We start from the raw sequence: 23747 nt of genomic DNA on the forward strand, positions 1-23747 counted from the left end.
TTACCCTGTGCAGGCACACAATGCATTTAACAAATATGTACATTTAATATTAAAAGATGTGTATTCATATGATATAGAAGTTGACCGGCAAAACATATGCATCCATGTCGCTTAAATGTACCCATGGGGTGTAAAAAATAAAAAATAAAATGTTCCGATTTTGCAAAATAAAAATAAAATGGGTCTTTTTTTTTTGAGGAATTTCTTTGGATAAGATAATAAGAAAGGGAAGATGGATACAGTATCTTATCATCTGGGGAGATGAATCAAAGAAGAAAAGATAATGTAATATCAAATTTTAGATTCAAAATGAGAGAGAAAAGTAGAGCAACAAACATATATATTAATATGAGGGAGAAACGTAATATATCAGTTTTTCTTTCCTGTGGTCATAAGAAACGATACATGCCTTGCTACTATATCTATAGGATACGTGCTACGTGGGTAGGTCATATAACTTGAAGCTTTTGAACCGGTAGAGAAAAGCCAGAAGCTTCCTTCCTAATTTCTCCAATGTTTGACTTTCTTCCACCAAGTAATAAATATCTATCAAGTAATAATAGAATCTTCGATGCCGTGAGCAAACCACGGCTCATAATCATCTTCATTACCTCTATGTCTTGCTAAGGTGTCCGCACACGACTCTTGGAAAGTGGCTTCAATTTTAGACGAGACAAATATGTGACTTGTATGCATGCATATGTAATAGAAAGGATAATTTATGCATAATTTTTTTAAATTTTTTTTTTTGCATGAACACTCTCTTAAAAATTGAAATTTGCATAGATACTTTTATAAAATTTATATTTATTTTTGTACCTTCATAAAATACTGTTTTCACAAATACTCCTAATATAATGGTTCTTTTAACACTGTTAATAAAAACCATATTTATACTAATTAAAAATAAAATAAAATATTTAAATTATTATTTTTGTCTTCCATCGTGATTATTTTATAAATATTTTTTTACACATATATCCATGAAGGATATTTTAGTTATTTTAATTTAAAATTATTAATTTTTTAACGACATTAGATGGTGTGGATATATATGCAAAAACTAAGAATTAAAAAGAATAGAATAGCAAAACAAATATTTTATATGGGTATATATGTAAATATTAATTTTAGAAAGGTATTCATGCAAAATTTGATATTTAGAAAAGTATTTATGCAAAAAATTGAACTGTGACGGGCCAATCAATCTGAAAATCTTAGAAAGCATCCAAACCATGGAACAATTTTTAATTTTCATGCGAGTAGGCCTGGTCCAACTAAGAACGATTTCTAATCCATGAGTTAAAAGGCTCTACATGGGGTCTAAAACATAGGCAAGATCTTATTTTACAATCGGGTCGGAGCCGACGAATGGAGACCTTATCCCTTATCCTCTCCAGCTCAGCTTGACGGGCCCCATCAAAATCTAAAATCGAATATTTGACGAATCGAAAAACGAGAAGTTTAAAGGAAAAGATTTTTTTTTATTTGAAAAAAAAAGGACAACGAAAGATGCTCAGCCGAGCTGTAGCTCCTGCCACACTACTCGATGGCTTCAATCCTTGCTCTTTTCTTCCCCGCCAAACCCCAAGTCCTCCTCTCCCACCCCAACCCATCGTATCCGCCGTCGATCTCTCTCCGGCCCCGAAGATACAAGATCTCGACCGTCCACGCCTCGATCGCAGCGCGGCCGGTCGTTGGGGCACCCGACGATCTCGTGGCTTCTATTCTCTCCAAGGTTCGGATTCTCGAGCTCTCTCTCTCTTGTGTTAATGAAGTCAAAGATAAAAAAAGAGAAAGAAATTGTGGTAGTTGGTTCTAAAATCTCAGCGTTGGAGTTCGTTTTCTGGATGCCGAACTCGTGTAGGTTGAGATCAGTCGTCATGGATGCTTTCTTATGAATGTATAAAGACAGCGATCTTTTTTTTTCTTTATTAATTGGATATGAAGGTGGAAAATGCTATCTTTTTAAGAAAATTCTAGCAATTATATGCTCATCCGAATTTTCTTAAAGAGAAAGCTTGATTTTGTAGTCCCTCCTTTTTTGCCCCTAAAAATGGGTTTTGGGCAAAGAAAATTATTTTAGCAACTTTATTCTCACATTGTAAAAGAGAAGTTTTGAGAAGATATTCAAATGGATTGCATTGATTATGACTACGACTTGGAAAAAGGGATTTGGTCTTTGCTTGTATTCTTAAGACTTGTTTTTCTATTTCACCACCTGTCCATTTCTTTCCAGTTATTTCATATCTAAGACCAGACCATCTGAATTGGAAATTGTCCTCAAATTGCTCCTAAATTATTTACCCATTTTCTCTTTTGCTATCAATTTTATCTTGTTGATATTTTCAATCTGAATGTGATGACATAACTTTACTGTCTCTAGGTGAAGGGGACTGATGGAGGAGTTTTGCTCACCAAGGATGGGCACAAAGAGGTAGCTGGTGCGGCACTACAGCTGGAAAAATATTGCGTAGATGAGCCTGTTAAATGCCCCCTTATATTTGGAGGTAAAAGGTTAAATAAATGCTTTCAATGCATGACATTTCAGATAAAATAATTTAGATGACTCATGAGCTATCCCTAATTTATGCTCTATGTGGTCCTTAAATTTTTGAAATCCTCACCCTACTTTTTTTTCCCATAATAATTAGGTGAATTTTGGATGTTCCGATGGCTTCTGAAAATGCTAATACTAAATACTCCAATTTTCCCACCTTTTTCAATGTGTTCATCAAATTACTGAACTAATTAAGCCAGCCTTTAGAGGACTGCATGTGAAATACTGCTGTAGTTTACCCAATTATCGAATATAAAGAAGACAATGACATTATTTTTCACTTATCTCCTCAGTCGTTGCCTGAGTCGTTATTATGTTATACATGTTGCTCAGAGTGGGATGTTGTGTACTGTTCAAGGCCAACATCTCCTGGCGGAGGTTACCGGAGTGCTTTTGGACGCCTTGTCTTCAAAACAAATGAAATAGTGCAAGTTGTGGAAGCCCCAGATGCTGTGAGAAACATGGTGTCATTCTCTGCCTTCGGTTTCCTTGATGGAGAAGTATCCTTAAAAGGTAACAATCGTTTAGACATAGTTGATGCACATTTGTTCTTTGTGCATTGTATAAGTGTCATTTGATTGTTTACTCTGCCTCCGTACTGTCGATAAAAAATTGAGATATATATCATGATTTCCATGCACATGTTCAGACATGCATAGGATTGATCATACTTTAGATATACTCTACTCAACATAAGCCCCACAAGGTAAAGTTGATAGGACCTCAAATGCCCTGTATGCATGTAAATTAACCAATCTCTATTTGCTGTAATTTCCATGTCACTTCTTCCTTTTTAATGTCCATAATAGAAAATGCCCTGACTTTGCTAGGGACAATGATTCATATGATGGCGTTATTGGTTGATTTTCGGTCTTCTTGATGGTTTTTTAGGTACACTGAAAGTATTGGATGATAAATTGATTCAAGTCATATTCGAACCCCCTAAACTAAAGATTGGCTCACTGGGGTTTCAGTATGGTGGTGAGAGTGAGGTAAAGTTGCAAATAACCTACATCGACGAGAAGATCAGGCTAGGGAAGGGTTCTAGAGGTTCTCTTTTTGTCTTTCTAAGACGAGGATAATGAAAGCCATATTTGCATATCCTTTTCAGTGAAAGAACATGTTCCCTATTATATATTTTCCATTCTTTATTGTTAACTTGTAATTTTGCCATTTCCTTTCCCAGGGAAGTGATTCAAATGTCCTCCGTGATGCCATGGATATTCTAAAACAGCTGACTTTTTTAGATATGTGGTCCTATGGCTTATATCATGTAGTATAACCTTTCGTGATTGTGAGGAATAATGAGGCGGCATTTGAGAATGATAATGTGTGATTCAGATGGTTGAACCTAATTCAATGGTGCAATTGCTTTTGTTTTAGTTTATCTATATTGAAGTCGAACATTTTCATGTTGTATAAAAAAAGAATCTGAAGTCAAGCTTGTGACACCTTTTGGAATTGGTGACACCCTTGCTAAAGCTGCCTGCCTACTTTTGGTCTGTAAGTCTCTTATAATCATTTGAGATTTTCCTTTTGGTTGTTTAATTCATTTTATAGAGATAAATAAAGTGCAAATTACCATGTTGTTGGATCATATGGTGAATTTGATTAAACTTGGACAAAATTACCATGAGAGCTGGCACCTGTTCAAAATTGCCATCTTGTTGAATCATAGGTTATGCCAATCTCAAGTGAAATTACCAATAAATCTCTCCTCCGTATGGTGAATTTGATTGAAAGATATGCCAAATTGATTTGTATGTAATTTGTCTATGTAAGTATGCTTATTTACTTTCAAAGCGTGTATTGTGATTATACATTGGACATTTTTATGTCAAAACATGTCAATTTGTTTCTTTTTCTCCACTATATTTTTCTTTATAGATCAAATCAATGATCATGATTTTTCATGTATTACTTATGGAATCTGTGGTTTACATTGACTGCAGGTCTTTATAACTGAAACAACTTAAGACCATTTGCCACATGACTCTATAAGACTTCCTTTGCATTCAATTAATCAAAGTCAGTCTTGAATTCCCAAGGATCATCAAGAACATATATCAACTCTAACTTTTGTTGAAGCATGATATATGGTTAAGATAATCATGACATTTTAAATGTTTCAGATTGTTGCGGTAAGCATAAACTGATTTAATGAGATTGATTCCTTTTTTTTATATATTTTATATTTTTGGTTCCTTAGTCAAATTTATGACTTTTGAGGAATCGTATAAACTTGTCCATTCACCACCTTATTTCTGAAAAAGTTGCGATTTAGAATTTAAGTTAGCATGCAAGAAGGTCCCTAGGTCAATATTTTGATTTATTAATTTTAGGAGCTCATCTTTTGAAGCAAAGTTATTTGCTGTCAAAGCAAGTACTTCTTATAATGCATTGCTTGGAAACTTTTGGTTACATGAACATTATGTAGTTTCTTTACCCTCCAACAACACATGAAGTATTTCAAAGATCATAAGGAAATGAGAATTATGGAGATATTCGATCGTCCATTCATGAAGGTGCTGCAAATATGTTCTTTCAATATCTTTTAAAAGTAATATAGTTTTCAAAAAACAAAATTACTCAACAAACAGGAAAGAAGCTTGCTCGAGAACAAAAGGAAAGTCAGGCTCCTAGTAAAATTTAAATGACTCATTGGAGATGATTACTCATCTTAAGGAATTAGCAATAACACAAGTAATTCTATACTATGCCATTTCATTATCCACCGAATTATGCATCCAACATAGCATTTGGGATTTCATAAAATTTATGAGTTGGGCCATTTATGGAGCTCTAAGTTTGCATTGTGATGGTAAGATAACTAAGGAGAGCAATACTGTGGGGGATGTACTATATATTTTATAAAAACATATTGAATAAAAATTACCCTTGCAGAAACAAGTTTTTGTTTTTTTTCACAAATAAAAATTTTATTTAGAAATTAATTAATGAAAGTTTCAAATGATTAAAAGTTGGCAAGGTTATTTTATGTTTTTTTTGCTTTTTTTTGATGATTGGTTGCGTAGCTCTTTGCACATTATATTTGAGCTAAAAAGTTTGTACAACCCATCACCGATAGAAAATTTGCTTCATCATAAATTAATGCTATGCCCATCTGTTTTTCTTGATGAAGAAGAACACAGCGGCTACTTTGCCGAATAGTGATAATTTCTATACTCTTCTTTTCTTCGTGTTTGGTTTATTTATAAAAATATAATTTTTTTTTTCTTTCTTTCGTTATGGAGCGAACGGAACTAAAACTCTTGTAAAATTATTTTCCTTTCTTTCTATCTTTCATACACCAACCAATTTACTTTACCCTAATTGAAGTTTTTTTTTTCTTTCTTGTCCATAATTTTCCCGGAAGCTCCGGTTAAAATAGTCGAAATAAAAAAATTTGAATGTAAAAGCTAGCTCCCGATAGATATTTTTACAACAGTATAGCTTTCGAACAAATTTATGATTTTTTTATTCAATTGAATTTCAAAAATATCGTCATCAGAGCAAACTGTAAGTGAAACTAATTTCAGAAGGGGTGCGGGTATCTGAGAGAATGCCGAGATTCGTGCAAACAGTAATGCACGCAAGAGCAAACTCTTCCCGTAAGCATCCGTGAGGCCGTGCCCGTTAAAAAGTGCTGCGAACATTTCTTACAATGTCCGACGTGGCAGTCGTTCATTATTCGGATTTGCTGCATGGTACTCTGCACCGATCACAGCAAATGTCTCGTGGGCCCCGCCAGAACGTGTGGTCATAAGCTGCGTTACGGTTCGCAGCAAATCGAAGAATCCACAACTCATCAGCTCACCAAAGTTCTTTCTCTAGGCTAATAATGGCGCCACGTAATCATTTCCGCCATATACACGTGGCAACTCCTCCCGCGCTTCCCTCTTCCTTGCCCTCCCTGCCTCTTTTTTTTTTCCCCGGTCGGAAGGCGAACACCATGCCCTTCCTCCTCCTTCCCTTCTCTCCTTCCTTACTCCCTTCCAGAGCCTTCGCTTGCACTCCAAATCCACTCCCCTTCAATTCCCATCTCATCATGAGCTTGGCTTCGAATCTCATTTCCCGGCCTGACGAATGCCGGCAGGCGCGGTGCCATACAGTCCCGGGACTGAGCGCCGAGGAGGTCGCCGCGGTTTCCGAGGAGGCATTCGGGAGGCATTCCTCTCCCGATTTGAAGCGGAACGGCACCGGGATCGCCATCATGTGGTTTAGAAACGACCTCCGGGTTCTGGACAACGAGGCGCTGATCCGGGCGTTGGCGGCATCTGATGCCGTCTTACCGGTGTACTGTGTGGACCCTCGCCATTTTGGGACTACCCATTACTTCGGATTTCCAAAAACTGGAGGTAAGGAGGTTGATTGAGTCACTTATATTGGTTCTGTTTTCTGCTGGAATGATCTTAGTGTTTTTAATGCGCTGTATTGACTATTGAGCAATGTGACACATGGTTATTTGATCAATTCTTGGGGTTTTGCACAAAAATTTTGAAAACATAGCTCAAACTGTAGACATTTTATTGTTGTGATGGGCTTTACTATTTCTCTTTTTGCTTCTTTAGGTATTATGTTTTGGGATCGCAAGTGGAAATCAGTGAATTTAGCAATTCAGATGCGAACGATCTGAAAAATCATTTTTCGGATAACTGCCATATTAATCACTAAAAATGTTTCACTTGCCATTTTTATGTATTTAAACATTGGATTTGTCAGTATTTTTCAGATGAATGCATTAAGTCTGCTATAAAAAACTGCATGAAAGACCATCTGAAACTTATCTTCTGTTGCACCATATATCACAATGATCTTTTTTTTTTCTTTTTTTTTTTTAATAAGTAGGAGTCCTGGGGTCACAGCTGTAACCAAGCTCAGGAAACGACCTTAGCTGGGAAACACATTAGAATGTGTTCATATGTAATGAAAATTGCTGATAGAGTGTGCTTAGACTTGGTTCTCAATAAACATCTTGCAATTTTACAAACGTAGTTAGTGACTTTTGAAAATTCAAAGTTTAACAAGCATGATTATCATTTACTGTATTTTTTAATCTAAGCACATTGATGTCTAGAATCTTGCTCTCATCTATTGCATCGCATAGCTGTTTTATATTATCAATTACTCATTATTGCTTTTTTTACGTACTTGACATACTCTTTTATAATTGTCAACAGCATTCAGAGCACAGTTTCTGATAGAAAGTCTTGCTGACTTGAAAAAGAATTTGATGAAGCGTGGATTAGACTTGCTAGTACGACATGGAAAGCCTGAGGACATCCTTCCTTCAGTTGCAAAAGCTCTTGGAGCCCATACAGTTATTAATCTATAAAATACCCTTTTATGCCTCTGTGTGTGTGCATTCTTTCAATATATTTATCTTTGAATGCTCCTCTGTCTCCATGATTTCTTCTTTTGTTTTCATCTGGGATCCTTCATTATGCTGCTAGACAGGCATGGAATTAGACTCACCACATGTGAAGTGAAAGCTTGCATAATACTCTTCAGTAAAATGCTATGTATCGAAATTGCACTGATGTCAGATACAGTTATGGCCTAAGCTCAAAGATGTTTTGTTGGGATTTCTTTTGAAAGCTCCAAGAATTTGTATAGCAGTACCTTGGCTGATTTTTTTTTAATTTTTCTTGATCCACTCTGAGTTTGGAATCCCTCACCAGATTAGCCATAGAATCTGTTTTCTTTGACATAAAAATAATTATGAATGATATAGAAGTTTGGTATAATGGGGTGTCATGTTTCCTTCATTTTTCAATCCTGAATACCGTACATAGAGGCTCCTTCATGCATTTACTAAGTAAAAAGTACTCAGAGTATCAAAATTTCCTGTTCCTGACCTAGAAAAATATATAACTCAAGAAAAGTGTCAAAATTAACTTTGTATGTTATTTGATTTAAAGCAATGCTTTACTATCCATGAATGTGCAGGAATGGATTGTTTAGAGTAACTGCTGTTTTACATGTTGAATAGCAGTGGTGAAAGTTCTAACACTTTAAATTGACATATGTCAGTGTCAGTATATAGAAGATGACTTTAGGAAACATAGTCATGTCTTTGGTTTATAAAAAATAAAATGAAAAATGTTGATAATAAGGTAAAAAAGTTTGATGTTCAAAAATTTATACATTGACCAGAACATTACACCTTGTTTGCTAACTACACTCTACTAAGAAAAGCAGGGGCGTGAAATGCAGAGACATCTTGTGGTTAGATATAGAATATGAACAACTACAACCATAATACAGTCATCTGATATATTTGGAGGTGCCTTGCCATATGCTTGTATAACTGCCAAATCTTTGTCAACCTAAACTTTTATCATCTTTGTTCATGAATTTCATCCAGATCACCATGTAGATAGACTCGTTGATGCATATTCAAGCCTCTCTACTTTCCAGAGACATCTCAAGTCACCATTCTCCCCAACCACGTCCAAAACAGTCCTTTCATTTGTTTGTTCATAATGTCATGTTTCAAGTTCTTTTTTCTTATTTTCTCATTCAGAATACTTGAGCTTGAACAGTATGAGACAGGTCTTTTAAGCATTTTATATGTTCTCATGATCTGAATGTGCATCAGTTGTCATCTTTCCTGATGCACAATGGTGACTGGCAATATGGAGAATTGTAAACGATCAGGTGGCCATAATTTCTGGAATTCTTCATGAAGAACATGATTATTGATCTGCATAAATGCATAACTAACAAGGCAATAATTGCACACTTCAATCATACTTAAGAATACTAAGGACCTACTTAAATAAGTTTTTTTTTCCTTTAAATTGACACTCTGCTTAGTGTTAGTATTTCTTAGATGAGTTTCACTTTGATGGTATCAGGTTTATGCTCACAAAGAAACTTGCAGCGAGGAGCTTCTTGTTGAACGACTTGTTCGCAAAGGCTTGCATCAATTAGCGGTATGTGAGGGAGAATCTTTGAAACATAAACCTGTATATCCTAAGCTACAACTTATATGGGGAAGCACAATGTACCATATAGACGATCTTCCATTTGAAGCAAAGAATTTACCAGATGTATATACACAGTTTCGTAAGGTAAATTTAGATTTATTTTTTTCTTGGATGAGCATCATCTTCATATTTTGCATTAGCCCGATAGCCTACAAACATAGGTCTTTGTTTTTGGTCCATTTCACAGGCTGTTGAATCGAAGTGTTCAATTAGGAGTTGCTTCAAGTTGCCAGCATCACTTGGGCCACTACCCGGCAGTAGTTTGGATGAAATTGGTGGACAGGGAACCATTCCTACACTTGAACAACTAGGACACTACGAGAAAAAGGCAGGTCCATGATGTTCTACCATTTATATCTCTTAATCTAAGAGCATAGAAGTTTTAGTGTTTCTTTTACCTTCTTTATCTGACGGCACTGATGCATTTATCTAATGATCTAAGAGTTGTTGCTGGAATGATTTGTTGGCCTCCCTCCCCACTTACCCTTGTTTTTATCTTCATTGGTAATGCAATGGCATATATTGTGCCCTTCAGTATCTATACATCTGCAAATTATGTTTATCATTATGGTTCTTCTTCTCTTCTCCATGATATTTAGATACATATTATATATTCTTCTATAGTTATTTGTTTCTTCTCAATGGACATGTTAAGTCTTATGCAGTAAGCTTGAAATATGATTCTTGCAAATTCTTAGAGTTATATATTCTAGATTAGTTTCTGGGTTGTGAATTTAGTCTTCTATGTATAACATGGATAAATATAAATTCATTATAAACTAAAGATGATTGCCTTTCTATATGCAGTTTGAACGAGGAATACACTTTGTCGGAGGTGAGAATGCAGCTTTGTGTAGGGTTCATGAATATTTCTGGAAGACTGTAAGTATTCTGAGAAAGAGTGATTTAGAAGGTGATATGTGAATTTCTGTCTTGCCAACTCTATTTTTTGGAAAAAATAAAAATGTCTGCATCAGTGCAATAGTGAGGGAATATGTATGATCATGACAAAAAGAAAAAAAAAAGGTCTGATCCCATTTATTTGGGGTGGCAGGTTGGAAAAAATGTTTGATATACATAAAACTAGCTGCCTCTGTTGTTATTGTCATTTTTGTCTTATATACTGAAGGTTCTGGTACTTTGAGTTATCATCTTTCTGATCACTGTAGTTTGTCATATACAACATATATTGGAACATGCCACTACATATGCATGAAAGAATGCAATTATCTTGAAAATGGTTATCCAGATATATTCATATCTGAAATCATTTAGAGGTTAATCATGGTTTCCTCTGTAAATAAAATATTGACATATAACTTCTATATTTGCCATTATATAATCTGCTAAATTTGAATTTCGGCAATTTAAAGTGTGCTTGCTTTTTATTGTTGTTGTTGTTATATTGTCAATGAGTCTTAATAATTAAGTTATTTCTATTCCTGTGATATGTTTTCGTGCAGGACATGTTAAGGGTTTACAAGGAGACAAGGAATGGTATGTTAGGGCCAGATTATTCCACAAAATTCTCTCCATGGCTTGCTTTTGGTAGTCTTTCTCCACGTTATATCTATGAAGAGGTTTGAAATCTCCTACTGATTGATTGGCCCAAATAGTGTACAGTTTGAGTCTCCTTCTCATGTTTGTTTTCATTACATTTGTTAGGTAAAGAGATACGAGAAGAAGCGCTTGGCAAATGATTCAACATACTGGTAATGTATCTTCAACTTTTGTAAATAAGTTGCTCCCAATTGCAAACTGAAACATGGGGTTTAGTTCTTGACTTAGCAATGATACTACAATTGCAACAGCAAATTTTTGTTGATATTAAGGTTGTGATTCCAGGGTTCTATTTGAGCTGATATGGAGGGACTACTTCAGGTTTCTTTCAATAAAATATGGAAATTCAATTTTTCATCTAGGTACATTTTTTTTTACAATCATAATTGCCGTTATTATTTGTGGAAGTTGCCCCACAAGATAATAGAAATATAAAATCACTTTAGCTTATGGCTATCCTATTGTAATTCATCTGCTACATTGCACTAGGAGAGGACCTAGCATCAAAACATACAGGTTGTAGATTGATTAGTGTATTGTAGAAGGATTCATTCTCTTATATACAATTCATACAACAATCTAGGGTTCTAGTACTTAATCACATAGAATTAGACAAATCTATTCATGTATATTCTAACAATGTCTTGAAATTTGCATGAAGTGCTACAAAAACATTTAAGAAAAGTCAATTTTTCTAATTACCATCAAGTACTAAAAGTAGTTCCAAATGCAAGGGCAAAAGTAACTTTTTAATTCTGATCTATCAGTAAACTTTTCACCTTTAGGTGTTCTTGATCATATTATGCCCTTCTTTTCTTGTAGATAATCACATTATTCTTTTATTTAGGACTTAAGATACATGCTAGAAGGAAAAGGCTGTGAACATTTTCGTTCATAATGTCATTAGGATATGTGGTGTACCTGAGTATTTTTTTTTCTTTAATATGAGGTTTTATGATCCAGTTGTATGTACTACCTGAATATTGCTGCATGGATACAGATGTGATAGTCAAATTTTGACATGTATCCAAGCATCTAATTAGGCAAGAGCAAGAAAAGGAGAAATGGTGAAATAAACGAAAAAATAAATTTATGTAAAGTAAATTATATATTTTCCCTTTTCATTATAAGCAAAATAATACACTAAGAAATATAATTTGTTAAGGTCTTTCCATGAACATCTTTCTCATCCAAACTCCAAATTGAACTTAAGGATATATGAAACACAATACTGCAAAGCTATTTTTATACCCATGTACTTTACCAACCTCTTAAAGGCAGAAATCCACTTCCAGTGACATTATGGTTGGTTGAACTCGTAGTTTGAAAATTCCAACTTTCTACCAATATGTACAGGTCAGATTTGGAGAATTTTATGAGTATATAACTATTTAATGCATATCTGATTCACAGATACATATCTGACATGGAATATTTGAGCTGGATGCTGGTGTGCAGTGAACATAGTGCCTGAAGGATGATAGGAAGCATATTTGATATTCACTTAGTAATACATTATTTAGTATTTATTTATAGATAAAATAAAATAATTTGCAAACTCGTGCCAATTTTTACCAGTTTCAGCATCCTTTTTGAGTAATGATTGGAGTGCTGCCATCCGTTTACAGTATCGTATCCTTGATGATACTTGAAAACTTTCATCTTCCGGGAATTAAAGGCAGCCTTTAAATGATTAATAGCAATATAGAACTTTTCTTTCTGTAGCTAAGAGAATTTTGCTCTTGGCATTTTAATAACTGTTTGTGATAGATCTCTATGTTCAAGACAGTCATTTCTCGTGTATTGACATTGCCAGTTTTACTGCCCCTTTCAGTGCTCTCCCTAATAACTTATATACAAGTTTGGACCTTTGGTACGTTTACCAGTCTATTGTTAACTCTGATTGTGCAGCATTGACGATTTCGATAGAATTCCTAGTAGGATGCATGTTCTGTTGACTTGTTGGTTTCAGTTAACTTTTCCTTGAATTCCTTCTATGATGATCCAAGCATAATTCCCTGAAATTGATACACTGCTTGAGTGCTCTACTTGTAGATCCAAAGTAAACATCCATCCTAGTTTTAGGCAGAAATAGATTTTGAATCATGTTCATATTATCTTTTTGTCTCAGAGTTGGTTATCTACTCTTTTTTTTCAGGGGGTCCAAGAAAAGTGATGATCAAATGGAGCCAAGATCAGTCACTATTGGAGTCTTGGAGAGATGGCCGAACAGGGTATCTTTAATATTTTATTTCTTCTGTTTCATTTCATATTTGGTTTTGTGTTTTGAACAACTTGGAATTATGCAGTAAGTTGTCTTTTGATATTTTCCGCCTATTTTTATGATTCATAGTTATCCTCTCATTGATGCGAACATGAAAGAGCTATGTACCACTGGCTTCATGTCAAACCGGGGGCGTCAGGTACTTCTCTGTTTTTTGAGGGATCCATTCCTAATATTGTCAACTCTGACAATGGAAGTTTTATAAAGAAAAGTTTACACTGAAGGACCTATTTATATATCTTTTGTAAAGGATGAGAGGAAAATTCTGATTTGCAGTTTTGTTCAGGTTGATATATATATATATATATATATATATATATATATATATATATAATATTTGGATTGAAGTTTAACAGCAGAAAAGAGTATACATCATGCAAAGGCATTAGATCATTCTAGCAGTTACCATTTCATCAAATGTAGAGATCAAAGCATTTAGAATTTTTTACATCCAGTCAAAGATATTAGTTATTTGTCCTCAAATGTAGACAATTGATCAAACTGAATCCATTTGGCCTTGGTTTCATGCATCTTACTTCATTGATTCCTATCAAAGGCAAAGTCCTATGAAATGAGAAGACCGATTATTCATCAAAAACTTGTTTTTCTTAGCAATAACCACCATGCCCGCATATTTCAGAAGCTTTGATGGCATTGTTGTTCTTGCTGTAGCATGAACTTCATATTGGTTATCAGATACTTTTAGATAATGATCGGCAGAATAAGTATTCTTATGGTGTGATTTTGATTTTATAGTCGTTTCCTCTTCCACCAAGTTCTTGATTTATAACTTGTTCATAATTTTTCTGGCATCTAGTTTGTTTTCTTGTCTGAAAGGCTGCTAAAATGCTCATTTGCCCTAAAATCCTGCTAATTATTACAGTCTGGTGTGCACAAACATGGGGCCTGCATGCCCAGAACTGTAATTTAGCTGCTTCATTGCTTTAATAGTATTTTTGGGTATATCAGATTTTTTTATTTTTGATACCCGAGAAGAAAAACAAAAGCTTGTCCAATCAAAAGAAAGATGAACGAGAGAGAACAGGCACATGCATTCAGGTTCCTCTGCTTAAAGGGATGGGAGCTTCTTGGTTTTTTTAAGCGAATCTAACAAAGTGGATCTCTCTTGTTCTACCAGAATCAGCCATGTATTTCAAATTTTTGCTGGATTTCTGCATCTTTTGCTGACTCATCTGTTACTAGCAAAAAATTTCTGTTACTTCAGATACCTCTTGCTTTAACATGTTATTGAACAATCGATTTCATTCTTCAGTACAAATAAAAATTCACTATAACTGTATGATTGGAGTGAAAAATCAATTCATAAGTTGCCTTTTTATTTTATTTGTAGATCGTCTGCTCATTTCTGGTTCGAGATATGGGCATAGACTGGCGCATGGGAGCTGAGTGGTTTGAGACATGTCTCTTGGATTATGATCCAGCATCAAATTATGGTAACTGGACTTATGGAGCAGGTTGGTGTTCACCAAAAATTAATACACATAGGTTTTTGCTTTTTGTATAAGAAAAAAGAACAATATAAGTGTCTTCATTTGTTTGTAACAGGAGTTGGTAATGACCCAAGAGAAGATCGGTATTTTAGTGTCCCAAAACAAGTAAGTGCAGCTGACATTATTATGATGTTCAGATTACTGTTTTCTTTCCCATACTTTAGCACCTTTGAATTTAAGAAGGAATTCTTCCCATATTATTTCCTAGTGAAGAGGTTGTTTTAAATTTAGTTTTTATTGTGATATAAATCAAGTTCACGTCCCGGACTTCAGAGAATCAAGATTTAATATTGACAATTTTGTGCAGGCAAAAACCTATGATCCTGAAGGTGAGTATGTTGCTTACTGGTTGCCAGAGCTACGAGCGCTTCCAAAGGAGAGAAGGAACTTCCCAGGACAATCATATATTAAGCAAGTTGTACCTTTAAAGTTTGAGAATACAAATCAGAGGAATGATCATGCCAAAAGAGGTAATGGGAGACGGAACAATATGCACCTAGGATGAGAGGCCCCATATACTGATAATGCAATAAAATGACAGCATATGAAGATTTTTTTTTTTATAACCAGAATTCAACTAGTGTTTCATTGAATAGAAACTAAAAGATCAGTAGTTTATGATGATTCATTACCAGAATTCAGAATGAAATAACATCATGCCAGAACATCAGATGTCTCTGATGATTTCTTTTTGCTTGAACTTGGAATAAGTTACATAAATATAGAACTGACTTCATTACTTGTAATAGTGCATTAACTCCACTGCAGATTGTCAGCAAATAGCAACCAATCTAATTTGGATCCAGATAATTGTTGAACCATAATCTGGTTGCTTGTAAGATCTCTGGAACTTGAAAAGAAAAACATCCGCTCAAATTATATTATATGCAAACATTTCTCCAGAGAGAGAGAGAGAGAGAGACCAAAGATCAGATTATTCCTTCTGTGACCACACCAAAGTGAGCAACACTATTATTTGGATGCCAGTCAAGAGTTATGTGGAAGTAAACATTTACTGGAGTTGGGTCAAGTTATTCGGAAGGAAATACATCCTAACTAGAAGTTCAGGAATTCAAGTTGCATACAAGCCGACCATCAAATTTCCAACTAAAAATCTCTGCTTTGTAGGAACTAAATGTGTCCATTGAATTTTGTATTCTTTTTTCTCCTATCCTCGCATCTCAAACTTGCTAGAAGCCACCATTTTCAAATTAGAGATTGAACACTTGGAACTTCTTAAATTTAACAAGTGAAGCAGCTCATGTTTCTGGTACAAGAAACAGCCCGACTTTTTAATTGCCAGCTTCTAGGAAACAAGGCCAAAATGACAAATCATTGAGAATAATATTGGGTTGCTTTTCTTTAAACCCGATTTACCAAAATGACAAATCATAAAACCTGGATCATTAGCATCATGAGAATAATATTTGGTGGCTTTTCTTTAAACCCGATTTACCAAAATGACAAATCATTGAGAATAATATTTGGTTGCTTTTCTTTAAACCCGATTTACCAAAATGACAAATCATAAAACCTGGATCATTATATGCTTGTATAAAATTCAGTGCCAATAGTAGTGTTGATCCAATGAAAAATGCCAAGATTCAAAAATATCTATCATACTCGGATGGAACGGGAATTTATTAGCCAGGATCTTAAAATTATTTATACCACAAAGTAGAATAGGTCACCCTGCAACATTTCCAGCTATGCAAAATTATTGAGGTAGTTATTCACCAAAATTGGCTCATGATCATAGATTGTGGCCATCAAAATATATACATGATGGCCAACATGATGAGGACAATATAACTTAAGAAGCCTCAGAACGAAACTCCAATATATACACCATCCAATTTGCAGATAAAAGAAAAAACCTTGACAAAGTTTCAGGGTAAGAAAGGGTATCCCCCTTGAATTATTGGAAATGGAGGTAGAACTTTCAGGCCATTGTCACGATATTTTGCATGGTGGAGTCACAATTGGCACAATCAAAATCCTCGGCAAGTTTGTCAATAACTGGCACTTGGGAGGCCCTTTGCACCCTTGGCTCACGGAAATGAGCATCTCGAATGAGAGGATTGCTTGCTCTGATTGGTGGAGAACAAGAAAAGCAGGGTGGTGAAGCCTGCAGAATATAGCAGAAAACATCTTCAGCTTGTTATCTAGTTTTTCTTGTGGTCATACACTTTCTGATCAGCCAATGCAAACAAAATCTAGAAAACTAAGAGAATTCTAGAGGAATCCAGCGGAGATGCAGCAAGTAGTAAGAAGCATAAGCACAGACCTTGCTCATAATAATGTCAGGATCTGCTACAACTTTCAGCTCATTATGGTCTCTGCTTGACCTGCATTCTTTACAAGTATTAGTGCAATAAAAAGAAATGCAATCAGATGTACCATACGATGACAGAGTAAATGCCTGCAGCTGTGAAAAAATATGCCAAAAATAACAAAACGACAGCCTTCACATTTTAGGCACCTATAAGTATGATGCTGAGTATAGATTCTCAAGTGTTGAGACGATGTAAAACAACTAACACACTAGGCGAACTAAAGATTCTAGCTTGACAAGCATTTTTTTAGAATCAAAATTAAATGCTCAAAATCTTGTCAAATACATCAAGCCCGGTCAGTGAAAACTTCATATTCCGTGATTAAGCTAGCAATATTAACTTTCTAACAACTTGAAAGAATATATAAATCCTTTATTGTGCTTCAAATACAATCAAAATCCAACTCTTGCAGAGCACAATTATTTAATGCGACCAAGGTAAAAGGCTAGGTTTGCTTAGGCTAGTTGAATGCTGGCTATAGAATATAGCACATTCTTAATGCATGCATATGCCTGCATGCCCACAGGCACGTGCAACAAATAGGACTGAAAAGCAATATACCTCAGTAGTTTGGCACACAACAAAACATGAAAATTGAAAACATTAAGCCTCACGAGCTGGCAAAAACAGCAAAGTTAACAGCATGCCTTCCTTGCTGTTACTTGGAGAGCAGAATACCTCCAAAAGGGTTAACAATGTAACTGCTCTCTCAACATGATTATGTTTCTGTCACCTTCAATGACCAATGTTCATAAATGAGAGAAATATAATATGATTCCTTGCAAACAGAAAGTTAACCTATTCACATTCTCCCAGTTTCTCTAACTTTTCTGGGAAAGGGAGCTAGTCAGATATAGCACTTGGGACTGAACCAACATGTCATCAAATCAATCTTGAACCATGATTTTCTAGTCATTAATTCTTCTACCATTTTCTTAGAGTTTCAAATTTCCCATCTGCGATGTAGAAAGTTCAGTCAAATCTCTTGAATTTCTCCAGCTAAGCATATCTTCAACTGCGATATGACTACTATGGAAAGAGTGGGTGGCATGGAACAACTAGGATGATAATTACTTTGACATTCATTATCGGATCCCCTCATCTGACCCTTAATCTGGTAATTTCTTGACTAATAATAGATAACAAGAATGACGATACCAAAATGTATGCATTAATTTTAATCAGCTGTTTTTCAAACTTAAAACAACCAATATCCCTGGATACACAAAAAAAGGAATATCAAATGATTACAAACAGTATTTAATATTTGACCTCACCTATCATGAAAGAAAAAAAAAACACTGATTATGAGAAAAGTGTACATGTAATATCAGTAAAATTATCTATATGGTTTATAAGTCCCTGCATGTCTCAGCAATCCAAATAACCACAAGAGTCCATAACTTTATAACTGGATGGAGACGAGACCACTTTGAGAGCATTGGTATTTAAAATTTTAAAAAAAGAGAGAGAGAGACGAAGATAGAATGCCAATGGCATGCTTCACTGGAATCTCTGCCAAATTGTCAATGAAAGTTTACATAAACTTGATGTACTCTTGATCCAAGCTATTAAAGAAATAATAATAATAAGGATATTGCACATGCTAAGTCATAGCCTCATCTAATTGTAAATCAATGGAGAAAATCCAGACATTCCTGGCAAATCCCTTTTTTCCAAGGAATATGTTACGGTCCTCCTCTCCGTAGTTCAAGAATAATGCATAACTTTGCAAATGGCCTGAGACCACACCATTTTCAGAGCATTGATATTCAGAAAAAAAGGGGGGCAGAACATCAAAAGCCTGCTTTACTGCAAGTTTTATAAAAGCACCCATAAAAGTCTACCTTGTCTTCATTCAGTCTTGACCTTAGCTATCAAAAAACTAATAATAAGGATATTGCATAAGCCAAGTCATAGCCTTGTCTGATTGAAAATCAGTGGAAAAATGTTAGATGCTCTCAGTAAGACTCTTATTCAAATCCCAATGGCCAAAATTGACTTTTGAGGTCACAGTAAAACATCTTGCCTTTGATACTAAAATTATGAATATAGCATCACCTAAAATGCTAGCATAATAGCACAAGGAACCTGCTCCAAATATTTCTAGGGAAGTAACAACGTGTAACCTTCATAGGATCAACCTGAGTACCATGCAAGGTTCAAATATTCATGTGATTATGGGCATGCTGGATAAGCTGCTGGCAAGCACCAATAAGAAAGAAAAAGGCATGATGGGCACCTTTACTTAGTGGTTAATGAGGTCTTGCACCATGAGGTATTCACAGATTTCAAACAATCTGCACAAACACATGATCAAGAAAATGGAGCTAGCACCTGTTAATTGTGCCTAGCAGGTACACCAATTTGTGGCTGGAGCTGACGATCCTGCTGAGGCTACAGACAGCCAGCGACTTTCTTGGCTTTTGGTTTGTTCCTCAAGAACCAATATATATTGATGGGTGCTCTCAATCTGGACTAGGTATATAATTTTCAGCTCCTTTCTCATCCTTCTCAGCAGTCCAAAATAATTATTAGACTAAGAAAAACATAGCATGACAAACCTCAATTCTCTAACTCATGATGAGATATTGCTCAGAGCAATGAGAGAGAACAAGTGAATGATTAAAAAAAAAGAAATATATGTTTATTGTTATAATTTTTCCTGGTATAGCTAAAAAATATGTCAAGAAGAGCTGCCTCATCAAGCTTTTCTTGTTGAAGTAAAGCTCCCCACAGCACCTACATACTAATACTATCCATGCTTTACTGTCACAAAGAAAACTCTTCTCCAATCACTTATCTCCATAAAAACCAATTTAATTGCCTAATTTGACTACCATCCTTATTCTGTTAAATGTATCCTTCAATACTAATCCTATACTAATCCTTCAATACTAAATGTATCCTTATTCTGCTATCATAAAGGAACACCTATTTGGCTACTCGTACAGACCCACTCCCAGCAAAGAATATTGACTTGCATAACTTATTCTCAAAAAAAGGGAAGTAGGGATCAATTTGATGCAAGTGGTCATCTGCATTTCCTGATGTGGTCTTCTTATAGATCACATCAAAATCATTGACCATTCACGGAGCAATTAGAGACCTTGTTGCATCTTCCCATACTTGGTCTCAAGGTGTAAAAATGAACTGGTTAACTGATGCAATATGGATTTTCACATCCTAAATACTTTAACATCAAGACTCACATTCCAAAGCAATTCAACATCTGCAAGATTAGAATATGCTAATTGATTCAAAAAAGACCAATGAACTGATGATAGAAAATATATTCTAGCATGAAATTTCACCAAAAGCTTATCTGTCCTAAAGAAACCTATAAAATAGAATTTTAAGCAACAGCATGTTGGATTGTCTAGAGTCATCACAAGTTATATCAATTCCTAAAGACAAGTGAACATCAACTCTGGATCTCAGCTTGATCGGACCAAGCCTCCACAATTTCGGAATCACCCTATAGAATGGCCTACTCTCCCCCATATCAGTACTCATCTCCATACATTTAAAACATTTTTTGGAAGGTTTACCACGTCAATTGAAGTAGTTAATGGCATTCTTCAACTTTATCATATACGCATTGGCATGCTCCTTACAACTAATCACAATGTATTATTCTAGGTTATACCTTATAGAGAATAAATATTTAAAAAAGTCATCTAGACTACAGTCATGCAGATTCATTTGGCCGTTTTTTGAGCAATGTGGTGTAATGTGAACCACGAGGTTTGAGCCCTGGACCTCCTTCAGAACAAGCCCTTAGAAAAGGGTGCCAACCAGCTGAGATAAGGCTGATAAGGATGGTCGGTTTGGTGGTTTGGCTTGTAGATTATACTTTAAAGATAAACGCAATAGCTCTGCGAACCATACTTCTTCCTTCTTCATCTAGACTCCTTCAAAGTCTTGAAGAGCTATGGACAATCGCTCCATAGTTAAACAGTCTCAAACTGCAAATATGGCTACCCCTGGCCCTTACTAATCAAATATCCTTTGGGGTTTCATGTCAAACCCCCCTTTATCTAAAGATGACTAGGCCAACAATTTGGCACCGATTCATAGCATGGACATTAGGTTAATGGTCAGCTATAAAATCCTCTCAAACTACGGTAAGATCATTGCTCTCCTTCACGCCAACCCACATATATGGGACAAGGCTTGTTACTTACCATCGCGGGTAACTATTTATCAATCATATAGCATATCATAATCTTTTTAATAATGAACTTTCATAATTATGTAATTATGTGGCAAAAAATAACAGAGAGTCAAGACCGAGTTTTTCTTCCTCTTGATAGAGTATGTACCTTTACTTTTAGTGCCAACTCCGTGTAGATGGTTGGGGCTTGTGTATCTAAGCTAAGGTTAACTAACCATCAATCACAAGACATTCTAGAAAAGCTCCTTCAACAGTTAATTTAACTGTCTTGTTAAGTATGCGACATAAACTTACAAAAATATGGTCCCGGTGTTTCTTTTCCTTGGTATAGGACAGATGACAACTTCATCCCCACTCTGGCATTTTTCCATCATGATGGCTGTTCTCAACTTTCCCAGCTCCTTCATTTCATCCTCCAAATTCTTTCCATTACATTTCGGCCTTGCTTGGGAAACATATGTAACTACATGGAGGGAAACAATAAGAAAAAATAAAATAAAATCAAACTAAAGCCACATCAAACTACATACATTTCAAGATTATGGAAATAAGGACAGTTTGTTACCAAACTATTAAAAACCAAACGTTCAAGAATTTCTGGTCGGAGAGTTATAAGACCTGAAGAATGTGCCATCATGCTCATTAAGTACTCCATTTCTAAAGAACAGCAGGACCCAAAATACTTCACTAGAGAAATACCCTGCATAAAAAAAGCATCACTTGGAAGCATCAGAAACTGTACAAAGAGAAATAATTTTCCATGATTACATTTTGAAGTTTAGCGAGACATAATGTGATAGCATGAATTAACGTTCTTATGATTCGATTTCCAGAAATTCAAGTCCAGATCCCAATCTTTGAACTAGCAAAAATCAAATCCTACAAGACAATCCAACAAATTATCATCTTGACGTTTCAAATCAGCAGCTTCTACAACAAAAAGAGAAAAAAAAAAAAACTGAATCTTCACAAACCCTAGTCACGCAACGCTCAATCAAGAACACGAATCGGAATCACTAAAAAAGATTACAGCGTGTTTCAAGCAACTTCCATTCAGGCAATTCAATGAACCGTTAATTATACTAGAAAATAAGATAAAATAATCTTTAAGAAATATTTAAAAAAACAAACACTTATTCAGGACAAGAAAACCAGTAGGAAGACAGTAATCAAGAATTATAATTACCTGAAACAAACTGAATCCTTCCTTTCAGAAGGCCACAGGAAGAGATCAAAGAGACAGATAGATAGAACAGAGCGGAAGGAAGCAGTGGAGAGGAGGAGGAGGAGTCTCCTACTCTCGCTCTCCAGCCGCTCGCTCGCTCGCCCGCCGACAGGGTCCGTTGGCGGCCGAACGTGGGTGAACGGATTATTTACTCGCTCTTGCATATGTGAAATGACAACATTACCCCTAGCGTTGAAGGTACGCCAGTGAGTTGGGGGCACAAGGTGGTCGATGCAACCTTAAAGAAAGCTGCCACCCCTCCGACCCATTAGGCTAAAGGATAGAAATGGCAACGGATTGGCTAAACGTAAAATTTATTATATATCTGAATCCATTTAAATTCTATATAATCCGTCCTAAATTTGATTAAAAAATTATTCAAAAATTCTAAACCTGTTCTAGTAAATGGTAAACCTTTGGATATCTGAATATATCTAATTAATTTTTATTCGGATCGAATTATTCGGATTGGATTGGATATTGGATTTGAATCTCTTTCGAGGTAGTTTAATAGCATGGTTCAAATAGAAAAGGTCGATGTCTTGATATCAAAAATATGTGTATGTTGAAAGAGTTTTTTTTTTTTTTTTCGGAGTGCATTTTGGACCTCCTTGAGGTTGGACGTTCGCATCCCTCACTTCTCTATTATATTTATATTTATATATATATAATTTTATAATATATATATAATTTATAATTGGATTTGGTTAGGAGATATTAATGGTCAAATCTCAAATATGTTCCAAATTCTAGTGAATTTAATTTTAAACTCCAGACCCTTTTTAAATTTTATAGAATTTTGCTAAATGGGCCTTATTGGAGTTCGAGACGAGTTGGATGGCAAAAAAATCCGTCCGACTGCCATCCCTACTAAAGGACGATCTGTTTACATACTGTAATTAAAAATATTATGATCGAAACAACAAAACTGCAACTAAAAATACTATAACTAGAATTGTAGCGGCAAAAATTCATTTCTATTTGATTGTGTAATGTTGAAAGAGATACATTTTCGTAAGATTATCATTGACCAGTATTTGTGTAATGTTAAAGACTATTTTCGTAAGATTATTTGATAACAGTATTTCTTTTCTACCGTAAT

At 35.1% G+C, this 23747-nt stretch overlaps 3 protein-coding genes across 3 annotated transcripts; 2 read left to right on the forward strand and 1 right to left on the reverse strand.

The window, feature by feature from the left end:
• The first annotated feature begins 1487 nt into the window (after positions 1–1487).
• On the forward strand, positions 1488–4011 carry LOC103707055 (probable plastid-lipid-associated protein 8, chloroplastic). Its single transcript, XM_008791403.3, has 4 exons — positions 1488–1738; positions 2387–2510; positions 2894–3073; positions 3452–4011. Exons 1-4 carry the CDS (start codon positions 1550–1552, stop codon positions 3640–3642), a joined length of 684 nt encoding a protein of 227 aa, XP_008789625.1. The 5' UTR covers positions 1488–1549; the 3' UTR covers positions 3643–4011.
• Positions 2986–15631, forward strand: LOC103707054 (cryptochrome DASH, chloroplastic/mitochondrial). The gene is made up of 15 exons (XM_008791402.4): positions 2986–3073; positions 4513–4701; positions 6072–6918; positions 7741–7880; positions 9421–9636; positions 9740–9880; positions 10360–10434; positions 11016–11132; positions 11218–11264; positions 11398–11474; positions 13271–13346; positions 13466–13535; positions 14748–14871; positions 14963–15012; positions 15215–15631. The coding sequence occupies exons 3-15, from the start codon at positions 6402–6404 to the stop codon at positions 15410–15412; spliced, it is 1848 nt and encodes a 615-aa protein (XP_008789624.2). The 5' UTR covers positions 2986–3073; positions 4513–4701; positions 6072–6401; the 3' UTR covers positions 15413–15631.
• Positions 15632–16527: 896 nt separating this feature from the next.
• LOC103707056 lies at positions 16528–22773 on the reverse strand. Its single transcript, XM_008791404.4, has 5 exons — positions 22607–22773; positions 22039–22120; positions 21715–21883; positions 17195–17255; positions 16528–17035 (listed from the first exon to the last, which is right to left on the reverse strand). Exons 2-5 carry the CDS (start codon positions 22073–22075, stop codon positions 16850–16852), a joined length of 453 nt encoding a protein of 150 aa, XP_008789626.1. The 5' UTR covers positions 22076–22120; positions 22607–22773; the 3' UTR covers positions 16528–16849.
• Between the last annotated feature and the right edge of the window lie 974 nt (positions 22774–23747).

Source organism: Phoenix dactylifera, chromosome 7 (genome assembly GCF_009389715.1).
Source record: "Phoenix dactylifera cultivar Barhee BC4 chromosome 7, palm_55x_up_171113_PBpolish2nd_filt_p, whole genome shotgun sequence".
NCBI classification, from domain to species: domain Eukaryota; kingdom Viridiplantae; phylum Streptophyta; class Magnoliopsida; order Arecales; family Arecaceae; genus Phoenix; species Phoenix dactylifera.